Source organism: Ptychodera flava, chromosome 18 (genome assembly GCF_041260155.1).
Source record: "Ptychodera flava strain L36383 chromosome 18, AS_Pfla_20210202, whole genome shotgun sequence".
In the NCBI taxonomy this organism is placed as follows: Eukaryota; Metazoa; Hemichordata; class Enteropneusta; family Ptychoderidae; genus Ptychodera; species Ptychodera flava.
In genome coordinates, this window is record NC_091945.1 from 39,495,151 (window position 1) to 39,507,642 (window position 12,492).

At 35.6% G+C, this 12,492-nt stretch overlaps 1 protein-coding gene across 2 annotated transcripts in view; it reads left to right on the forward strand.

Moving 5' to 3' along the window:
* Positions 1–12,492, forward strand: part of LOC139117570 (synaptic vesicle glycoprotein 2C-like) — a 98,267-nt gene that overhangs the window by 63,183 nt on the left and 22,592 nt on the right. For both annotated transcript variants that reach the window (XM_070680797.1, XM_070680798.1), the window contains exons 4-6: positions 671–833; positions 2,060–2,339; positions 4,417–4,500. In XM_070680797.1, the coding sequence (XP_070536898.1) occupies positions 671–833; positions 2,060–2,339; positions 4,417–4,500 (527 nt within the window). The remainder of the gene's footprint in view (positions 1–670; positions 834–2,059; positions 2,340–4,416; positions 4,501–12,492) is intronic.

Sequence of the window (12,492 nt, forward strand, 5' to 3'; positions counted from 1 at the left end):
AGTGCTGAGCTCGGCACTTTTTTCCCTTTGATTCAAAATACATTAAGTTGATGAAGCCCTAAATTGCAACTTCCACCACTATTTTTATCTGTTTTTTAAAAATCGTGTGAGTTATGAATGACAAAAATTGCTTTTCCAGAATAAGCGACCCCAAAGCTAACATATATGTAAAAATTAGCCTTGGTGAACTTCCCGTATAATTTTTATTATTAATACCAAAATTGAGGTTTTCTATTCCGAATGTGTACCCCTTTGTGAAAACCAGACACAAACCTGAGTTCCCGTGTTCCAACTGTTTTTCCAACACACCTATGGATATTATCAGTCATTTTACTGGACTTTTTATCAAAATGTATAGATGGAAGTCAAACCATAAGACAGACTGTTTACTGTAGACTATGGCTCTGACATAGTCCAATGTTTATTTAGTAACTATTCAATTAGTGCCAATGCTGGGGAACCAAATTGCCATATCTGTAGATTTCAACACAGTTGGCAGCAGAAACAAGTTACTGATTTAACAGTGCTTAGCTGTAGGTTTTTCATGTCATAAAGCTACATCAGCACATGATGTGTAGTGGAGTTAGAACATACGTCAAATGTGAGTCCAGTAAAGACAGTAAACATTAACACTGGAAATAAAGCAATACTTTTTCCTCAAATTGTCCAGGTATGATGATTGGCAGTTATTTTTGGGGATCTTTAGCTGACATCAGAGGCAGAAAGGCTGTACTTGTCTATTCTTTGTTGATGAATGGCATCTTTGGTCTGCTGTCAAGTTTCATGCAAAGTTTTTGGCCATTCCTTCTTATGAGATTTCTGAGCGGAATAGGGTAAGGCATATAAATAGTGTACATTATATATAATTAAATATACATATTCATCGAATGAGTTTCTCAGATAGTTTTAGAATCTGTTTTAGATTTTCAGAAGTGGAAATGGGCATATAATATCCCAAACCCGATCATAAATTTACTGTATAGTATATATGATATACAATCATCAAGCCAAGGAAATTTTGAACACTGCTGTCATTGAGTACATTATAGAATGAATATAGACAACAGTAAGTATTAGTTTCTATCCGATATTATCTACTTGCAATAAACTGCGAATTTTAAAACTTATGAAATTGATCAGCCAAAACAATTGCCAGAAGCTGTATTAGCTATTTAGCCAAAACAAAATTGTAGTGACAGTTGTTTTTTCCTGTGGCCATATATTATCATGTACCTGGAGCCCTGTGCCTGTGCATGTTACATTTTGTTCCAAGGTTTGTTGTCATGTTTTGCCAGATAACTGTCTAAATAAATATATGGGCATTCAAGCTCTCTAACTTTAAGTTCAACTCAATGTTCAAGCCAAGGTCAAACATTGCCAGTCATATACTTCATATGTACAGAGTACACTGATTTTTTCCCGCTTTCTTCCTATTTCTGTCCATTTGCCTGATTTGGCAAAGAGTAGAAAATACCCTTGTGAAGATAACTTATGACAGTACTACATCAACGTTCATTACTTCTGTTAATAATCCTGAACAAAATCAACAAGCCCAGGTGCCCGGTAGCTCTTCGTTCAACAAAGACCAACTCATAAAATCACTATTTTGTTGCAAGTGTTAAAAAACTGTCCAGTCATTTTCGAAGTTCAGCTATTAGAGTTTTCCTGAATCTGATTCAGACAACTATAGTGACAGATTAGACTGTAGATTTTCAAATATAGGCTAATCTTCAACTGGTGACTGTTCAAAGTACAAAATAGTATTACCATTTTATATGAAACTATAGCTTTAATAAGTAAAAGATGCTAAATCAAAGTATATTTCTATATTTGTATGTTTTATTCCTGAAACATTGTTGGTTTAAGTGATTCCAGAATGATTTATATTTATGTGGCACCCTCTCTTTCAGTTGCCAAGGCTGTCTCATTGGATTGATATGATGTCACCTGGAGGGACTTGACATTTCGTTAAAGAACTTTAAGACCTTCACATGTAATTAAAAGTTAAAATTAATTTCATAAAACTTGACAGTGCCATTGTACCTTTCTTCCTCAACAGAGTTGGTGGATCCATGCCGGTTATATTTTCCTATTTTTGTGAATTTCTTCCCAAAAATCGACGAGGTGCAATGTTGACTCTCATATCTATGTTTTGGATCCTTGGTAACATCATCACGGCTGGTTTGGCATGGGCAATTATTCCCAGACATTTTGGATATTTTTCTGATACTTTCACGTATGACAGTTGGAGGATATTTGTTGCTGTTTGTACTATTCCAAGTTTTACATCTTCATTTACATTTGTATTTTTACCAGAGAGTCCAAAGTTTCTGTTGGAGGTAAGTCTTTTGTATTCTTCATATTCTTTTAAAAATGACATTTTAGTGACCTCAGACCATTCTGAGGGATAATTTATCTACTGAACAAACAGTAGCTTTAATCTGCTTCAGAGACAGTGCACATTACTTTTTACATGGCATTATAAGATATCTACTTCATTCAAACCATCCTTTTTGCATGGCATCAACGTATCTACTTCAAACCATCCTTTTTAACCATCCTTATCCCTACCATCAAACTTTTGATATTATTGGTGTTGCACCTTGAAATGATACAACATTTTATTTCACCCTGTTTTATTTTGATAAATATCCAAGAATGTACATAGATTTCACGGTTTAAAAATCTTAAGTTGTCTAATAGGATTGTTATGGCTCTGCCACAATCATTGTTAATTTGGAGCAAGGATGCACAAACCCTGACCTTCATTGAATACTAACCAAAAAGAATCCAACCCCTGATGACTGTTTCTTATTTTGAACAGATGCACTCTAAGGGTGTGTAGTTGTACAGATTGATACAATACCAGGGAGTCCATAAGAAACCATAGGTGCATACATGCCATATTACATGCGTACACAGTTTACTTGCATCGAAGCGCGTGCATACTACCGGTATTTGCACTGCAGTGCAATACAAAAACATTATGTCATTACTTTATGTTAACGCATCAACGTATCTACTTCAAACCATCCTTTTTAACCATCCTTATCCCTACCATCAAACTTTTGATAATATTATTGGTGTTGCACCTTTGCAACTTGCATCGAAGTGCGTGCATACTACCGGTATTTGCACTGCAGTGCAATACAAAAACATTATGCCATTACTTTGTGTTAATGAGTATTTACCAATTTTGACCAAGACCAAGAACTATTTTTGTTTGTAAACACAAAAATTGTTGTTTTACAAGATTTCAATTCACCTTGGTTTGGTGCTAGTTATTGTAAAATGGATGACATTTCCAATAAAAAACATGTGACAAAGAAAATTGCATGTACTTATCACAGTGTGACTCTGTGAGGATGATTTTTGTTATCCAGAAGAGCTGTTTGTCGTGAGCAAAGCAAAAACATTGAAAACAGGCGACGTCGGCACAGCGTAGCCACTACATTCTGTCATGCCATACCCTCACTTCCTCTTGAACATGTCCATACATGCACTAGCTCTGCAGATTACAACAGTGTCACTGAGGAATGTTCCATTTCAGACTTGAAATTCTGTAGGTCATGGAAAGGCGTCTCAACAGTTATAATACTTCTTTTATTATTATTATCCAATCATGCAATGTCAAATATGTTGTTGGTGTTGGTAAAATAGACCCTTTTGGTATCAAAATAATATGTTTTGAAGATTTACATAAACAACAATGCCATTTTAAACATAGTATATGCAGTGTGATTGCCTTCAAAACTATATTTTACCATATTTTTCGTCAAACTTTATCAATTTTTGTACACAGATGTCACTGCACTATTATGAAAGTTACGTGATTTAAATTCTTACAAAGGATTGTGTCACTTGCTTCTTCTTCTAATGATCATTATGTGAGGAAATAATCTTTCCATATTGGAGTATTGAGTTTTTATTGTTGTTGGATTAATTGTTGGACTTGTAAAGGAAAGTGTCAATGACTGCCTGACTGCTACATGTTATGTAGCAGTTGGTCATAGCCTCATTTCACATGCTGTAATTGAGTATGGGTCTAATAATATTGCTTGGTTGTGTTAAGGTACAGGTAGTATGCACCTCGAAAGTGAAAGACTTAAACTTTTGCTCAAACTTTATTCTCTTTCAAAATCAAGAATAAAATTTTGTGTGCTAGAGAAACAAATTGCCCAATATTTACCGATATTTGAAATTCAAAATGGCTGCCATCCTTGTGTTAACTCTATGGAGATAAATAGAATTTTCAAAAACGACGATGGAAATTTTTCCTATACCAAGAACTTTAAAATGAGCCCCCTCTAGTGGTAGATCAGAAAAGAATTGTAAAGACTGAGAGTCAATATATCTGTCCCCAAGGCCAGTTTGACCTTTAGCAGTTACCAGTATATGTTGTACTGTCATTTTCAGAATGGTGAAGAAACTGTGGCTTTGAGTGTTCTGAGAAAGATGTACATACTCAACAACAGAAGCAAGCAGAAAGCAGATTTTCCTGTGAGTTGCTTTTTTCTCAGTATCCAAACTTCATGGTAATTTCATCATGAAGCCAGTACTTGGCCAACTTCAATAAACCAATTATGTAGCTGGTACTGGATAGGCCAACATCAATATAATTTCCATTCTGACTCATAAATGCCTTGTAACACCCACACTAGCGACTCTTACGTAACATATGTATATTGTTATTATTATTATTATTTATTTATTTATTTATTTATTTATTTATTATTATTATTATTTTATTATGAAGCCTTCAAGTGAAGAGAAATACAAAACTGATACACTGACAATTATATAATAAACATATTATATGAAAACACTCTGAACACAACAAAAGAAAACCCATGTATAAAATGGTCTTAATAACATATTAAGAAGATAGCGCCTGTGTAAATCTTTTGCTAGCATCAGCTGGCGAATACTGTCAGTCAGCCCATCTGGCTTTAAACATGTCTTCATATTTTTACGGATCAACTGAGAGTATTGCTTGTCAAAAATATACACCAAAAGTGAGATACCATTTCTGACACAAATTATATTACAGTTACAGCAGCAATGATTTTGACGATGAGATACAGCTGGATATTGATACACTACCTAATTATGTTTGTCAGTTTGCTTTCCAATTTACCCTTTTAGTGGTCAACTTTTACAACTTTGCGCCAACATCAGACAGACTAAAACAGCAGGTGACATAGCAAGATGTCTGTAAACTAATTTACTATGTAGTATGTTTATATCTTTACAGCAGCTATCAGTTTCAATGGTGACACACACAGAGTCTGGTTGCCAAGTTTTACAAGCAGTTCAAATTCACGATCGATTTGTGTTGTTAGTTTTAGATTTTGTTTGAAGTCTTGAACTTTATTGATATTCAACTACAAAGAACACTGTCCTCCGAGTCTAAATTTGCAGTAAAGTTGTTCTTTTACCACCTCTCCGTGAATTTGAACTGCTTGTAAAACTTGGCAACCAGTCTCTGTGTGTATGTGTGTCACCATTGAAACTGATAGCTGGTGTAAAGATATAAACATACTACATAGTAAATTAGTTTACAGACATCTTGCTGCGTCACCTGCTGTTTTAGTCCGTCTGATGTTGGCGCAAAGTTGTAAAAGTTGACCACTAAAAGGGTAAATTGGAAAGCAAACTGACAAACCTAATTAGGTAGTGTATCAATATCCAGCTGTATCTCATCGTCAAAATCATTGGTGCTGTAACTGTAACATGTGATACTAAATCAGTGTGACCCTCTAATCTACCACATAAATGCATATTCAAAAGATGTAGGTAAAAACAACATGCATTAGAGTTATTACTAAAGATGAATTTCATCAAATCAAGAGAACTGATTTCAAGTGATGTATCAATTTTCATAACAGTAATGGGGTTCAGGAAGGAAGTACTTCTACAATATTTGTGAATGCCAAACCCAGCTTTAAGTAACTTTGACTGGATTTTTTCAGCCTCACTAATGGATGATTTAGACATATGCACACAGGTAATACCATACATTAAAACTGGTCTTATGGCAGCATTCCATACATAAGCGAGTACATTACTGTCAATATGGCCTTTACTGAATGCAGGACCTTGAAGTCCTATAAAGCTTTCCGACATGCATTTATTCCATTTGTAATATGTTCATTAGGATTAGACGATGAAAGAGTAACACCTAAATAGTTCACACTTCACTTTCACATTCATCCAGTCTTACACCACTCAGTGACCAATATGGATGTGGTGTAAATGTACATTGACCGAAAATAATACAGCTTGTCTTTTTAGCATTTAAACACAAGCCATGATTTGTAATATATCTGTTTGCAATCTCGATCATATTTTGAAGACCAGTAACAGAAAGGCTAGCTAACATTAAGTCGTCAGCATAACAAAAAACATTAAGAGACAAATTATTAATCCTGATACCACCAACACATGGCGACAATTCATCCACTAAATCTTGATAAAACAAATTAAAAAGAAAAGGAGATGATAATCCTCCTTGACGGGTACCTACAGACACCACAACTGGTTCACTCAAACTAGAGCCCCACTTAATTTGTACGCTGATATGCCTGTACCAATACACTAAAATATTCCAGCAATGATTAGGAAGTACAACCATTGCTTTAAAAAACAAAACATCATGAGGTACAGCATTAAAGGCTCCCTCTGCATCTAGAGAGCAAGTATAACCGTCGATCCTCGTTTGTTACTATATAAAATTACATCATTTGCTAAGGCTGCAGCAGAGGCAGTTCTTCTACCCGTAACAAAACCAAACTGTAAATCACTAAATTCATGTTGACCGAAAACATCGAGAATATAAAGTTCAAGAATTATCAAAAGTGTACAGGACAAGGTCAAAGGAAAATGTTTTGGTACTGCAAGATCATGTGTCGTAAACCTTTAGTAAATGACAAAGGAACAATACCAAATTTAAAACAGATAGAATACATTACACTCATATGATAAATAACCTTAGAGTTAATGCAATATTTCAAATGTTCAGACATTATACCATCTGCTCTGGTGCACAGATCTCAGCTTCTTTATGTACACATAGATTCAGACATAACAAAGTCGGAAAAGGTAACATCCATTAGGCTGGTACATTTATCTCAAACCTTAAGTTTGGCAGTCGACATAGCCTCACTAGTACAACTAGGCATACCAAATTTACAGGTGAAGTGATCGTAGAACTTCTTAATATCAATACTGGCATCGTTATTAGTCCCCACGGACACCGTCCGGGGGGACTTATAGGTTTGGTCATGTCCGTGCGTGCGTGCGTCCGTGCGTCCGTCCGTTCACGCAGATATCTCAGAGATGCCTGGAGCGATTTCAAACTTAGTACAAGGATTACTTCATATGTCATACATATGCACGTCGATTTGTTTTGTGATATGATCCAATATGGCCGCCAGGCGGCTATTTTATTATGATTTTTTCATGTACAGAGCCATAACTCAGACATGTTTCAACCCATTTTATTCAAAGTTGGTACAAGGACATTGACCAATGTCATAGATATGCACGTCAATTTGCTTTGTGATACGATCCAATATGGCTGCCTTGCCGCCATTTTGTTACGATTTTTTCATGAACAAAGCCATAACTCAGGCATATCTCAAGCGATTTTATACAAACTTGGTACAAGGACATTGACCTATGTCATACATACGCACGTTGATTTGTTTTATGATACAATCCAATATGGCCACCAGGCGGCCATTTTATTACGATTTTTTCATGTACAGTGACCTAACTCAGACATGTTTCAACCGATTTTATTCAAAGTTGGTACAAGACATTGACCAATGTCATAGACATGCACGTCAATTTGTTTTGTGATACGATCCAATATGGCTGGTGTGCGGCCATTTTGTTACGATTTTTTCATGTACAGAGCCATAACTCGGGCATATCTCAACCGATTTTATTCAAAGTTGGTACAAGGACATTGACCTATGTCATACATATGCACGTTGATTTGTTTTGTGATACGATCCAATAAATTAAATTAATTGCCAATTTGCATTTACATGATGAACTTTTGTTTTAAGGGTGAATGTCCAGAAGCACTGCATCAAACTTTATAAAATATGGTACCAGTGATAATCTATCAGTGTTATGATAGGATGCAAAAATATTTTGCAACATCCTGTTGATTAATTCCTAGTTGACTCATTTAATGACCTTTAGGATGGTGGCCTACATTGATTTTATGTTTTCATCACCATGGAACTCATTCTTGGCCATTGAGCGCCATCTATATCAAAGTATTTTTATCACAGACTGTTAGGAAATATATTCTTGTATTACGTCATTATTAGTACAGTGTCTTACTATAGATACTCTGATAGCATTCCTTCTAAGACTAAGCTTTGAGGCACCGCTTCCTATCACTGTTTATTTTATCAACCAGAGATTCCATCTGCTAAGACGATATGTCTAATCCATCATGTGCCTTTCTCATGACTCATAGACACTTTTCCCGCCAAAAAGTGCTTTATCTACGGGAACCTCGCCTTCCCTAGGCAGAGACTCTTCCACCCTCAACAGAGACACTTCACGTCACTGGACTCTATGTACGGTCTCTCACCCAAGTGTTATGCTTCACTGTATTAGCCACTGTCTATTATATTAGTATAGAATAAAGTAGTCATTTATAGTATTAGACGACTTCGTCTCCCGACTGCTTACTCAGACCTGGTCATATTCCACACACAGACGTAATTAATGAAGAGGACTCTATCCTCTCTGAGGACTTGTAATCGAAGTACCCATTTACAAGTGGGGACTGTGTCATCAACGATGACTTGTTTTGAGAGGTATCATGTTTTGTCTTACGAATGCAATTCCATAATTTCCTTAAACTACGGCAAGTATACAGTAAGTTGAGCAAACGAGAAATGCCATTTCTCTTGCTGTTTATTGCTCGATTACATGAATGCCTGTATGTCTTTTTCGCTGCTTTGTTGCATAAATAAATTTGTCCAGTATGAGGTCTGCCACAGGATTTCCATATACTTAACCAAAAATGTTGCCTATTACGTGTCATAAGACAATCATTGTTCCACCAGTTATTTTTCTTGAAACGTCCTTTATAACATTGATTACTATTAGAAATAACCGTCTTACATGAATTATGCATGATATCAGCAATGTCATTACACATGGTATCTACAACTTTACATTCTTCATCTCTTCTCTTAACATCATCAATATTACAAGTCTTTAATGACATAGCTGCCTGAGTCACATAATTACTATAGGCAGAACGTATTCTGTCATCAGACCAGTTAATGGCAGGATATTTATGTGTTCTATCAATGTTATCATCAGCACCACCATATGAAGCAGAATTAAAAGAGAAATAAAGAGTTGTACATAGCGGAAAATGATCACTTACATTTAAAGACAAATCAGACATTATAGTAGAGTTCTTACTAATATCCATAGCCATACAAGAGCAGAAAACATGATAAATATAAGATTTAGAAATCTCGTTAAAATATGTGTATGTAACATATTGTGCAAAATTAAAGTTAGCGCCTTGAAATTCATTATTTTATAAAAAATACAGTATGTACCGGTAGCTATGTAAATGGGTGTTTCCAGTACCAGTATTTATTGAGCTGACTGCCACTGGGTAATGAAGCATTCGTATCACCCACAACCATTACAGGCGATGAATCCATGTTATCAATTGCAGATTGCAAAATATCTACCGTAATGTTTCGCAAAAAAGATCAATTTGCCCAGAATGACCATTATAATAAGGTAAATACACTCCAAAGATTGTTAGAATAATTCGCCCACTAGCAATCAATTGAACACCAGATATTCTATCATAGTCAGCAGCTATTGGTTTATAAAAGATACGTGGAACTGGTTAATACGAGATTTCATATGTAACCATCTGTTTTTGTCAATAAGCTGCATATTAAGACCTGGCAATTCCTTAGTTGTGAGCCAGTGTTTGCTGACAAACAAAAGATCACAATTATTATCATTTAAAATGTTGTCAATAAGACCATAAGATGATTTCAAACCCTTACAGTTATAAGAGCAAACACTAAAATCCATATGATATCTATTGAAATTCTAATCGTCAGAAAATAACAAACTATTTTTAATACATGACCCGGGGTTATTGGTGACGTCCTCTGCCAGACATCTCAAGCTGGTTATGCTGTTGTAGATAAGATCGTTGAGCAGCATCATCCAAATTGAGCATCAAATAATGATGTCCTTGTGTATTAAAATGATTATACGATTGATAATGGAGACCTAGTGTGTTGAAGCGATTATACTATTGATAACAATGACCATGTGAATAAACTATACAAACTATTTTAAGTTGTGACATAACATGAAAACCAGATATCTACTGAAAATGCTTCCCAATTTTGTGAATCCTTCGATACTTTGTCAGCATAGTGCTGGCAAAGTACTGTCACATCTCAAATTAAGGATGATAAAGACGAAATCGGTCATTTTTCTGTCGAATTTTCAAAATTTTGTGAGAATACGCCTTAAAGTCAGGCCCATCATTGAGATGTGTCGCTAGTTCAAGATAAGTAATGGTTTCCGTGTAATTCACAATTTTTAAAAATCAAAACAAATGCACGTGGCTATCCCATGTCAAAACGGGGAGCTTTTGTAAACATCGTGGACATATTTGCATCGCTATTTGCATAATCCATCTTGAGTGACACAACGTTGCGTAATTTACATAGTGACGTTGTTGAGCTTCTCCAAAAATCAGGATTACTCCCGCATGTCAACAATAAACCGTAACATTAATGTTTGTTGAAGCACAGTCCCAACAATAAACCGTAACAATAATGTTTGTTGAAGCACAGTCCCTCCGAGCCTAGTCCAATAAGTCAGTTTTCGACACACAGAACTGTTTCCGTTCAAAACGCATTTCGGCCAAAAACTGCATGTTTTACCAGTATGTTTCACATTTGTCCGTACCCGATAGAAGTACTGTAAGACAACCAAAACTGTTCTCCATCCGACTTAATATTACAACCGAAAACCCAAAAAATACGTCCACTTTTGTTGACATTTTACATTTGAGTCGACACGCAACAAAGTTCCACTCTCAAAATTCTTACATCCTGCTCCGAATGAAATTAGGGCCGAAAACAACCAACCAAATACCACGATTTTTTCTGGTATATAACGTCTGTCAATACAATGTCTGACATTCAAAAAGTGTTCCCAGAATCCCACCTATGATGCCGAACATCAAATTATTATGTCCGTTTCTGATTATATTTTGTATACTTGATAAAGTCCAACATCCAAAATGTTCCTGCTCCGAATCGATTGGGACCGAAAAAAACGAAACTTCTTTTTTCTGATGCAGTGATTGTGTTTTATACATCGGTCAGACTTGCGTGGTAAACTTATTATGCACCGTCCCCAGTGCATCTGAATGTAATCACAGTGAATAAAGATTACATCCAAGTACCTCACCAAGGGTTTCAGTGTCGTTTTACTTTGGAAATGGTTGCGAAGTCATACAATTTTACAGTCGATCGGGCGACATCCCCCACGAACTTGTATTCCCCCGAAATTGTGTGAGAAAAATACGCCGACCTCCCCTCGGATCGATCGGGAAATGTTGCCGGGTAACGCACGTCTACTTTTTAGCTCACATTTGGTATACCAATGTGAGGTAATCGTATAAGCTGAATCAGTTCATTTGCATGCCATTTGCATGTCTGTATGTATGTATGTATGTATGTATGTCCGTCCACGTCAAAAACAGCTAAACCGCAGCACCTACTGTCTTAGTATTTGGTGTACAGGTGCACCTAGGGGTGGAGATGTGAATTTGTTCAAATGAACATGTCAGTGCCAAAAATATGCAAATGAGGGGAAAAAAGGAAAAACCCTGCAAATTGCTAAAACTCTGTAACCGTTGGTCAGATTGGGTTGAAACTTGGTGTGCAGGTTCCTTTAGGCATTCTAAAGTAGGTGTTAAAAATTTGGGATGAAATTTGCATGTTTCTATTTTTAGGGTAATTTTTTCAGTTTTAGTCAAAAAATGTTTTTCTCTGAAACCACTCATCTGATTGCTTTGAAAGTTGGTATACATGTTCCTCAGGATGACCTCAGTCAAGTGTATACAAATTCAATTGAAATTTTAATATTTGTAATTTTGGGGCAATTTTCCAAATTTTTGGTCAAAACTTTTCTTATTGAAAAATTACTAATCTGATAGCTTTGATATTTGGTATACAGGTTCCTAAGGTTGATCAAAATCAGTTTAATGAATATCGTGAAGGTATCTTGAATTTTGTATTTTTGCTGAATTTTTTGGTTACTTAAATATTTTCTCATTTTAAGTAAAATTTCTTCTTCTCTGAAACCGCTAGCCCAATTGTTCTCAAATTTGGATTGGATGTTTGCAAGGGTGTTACCCTTCTAATTGTTGAAATTACGACAAAATTGGAAATATTA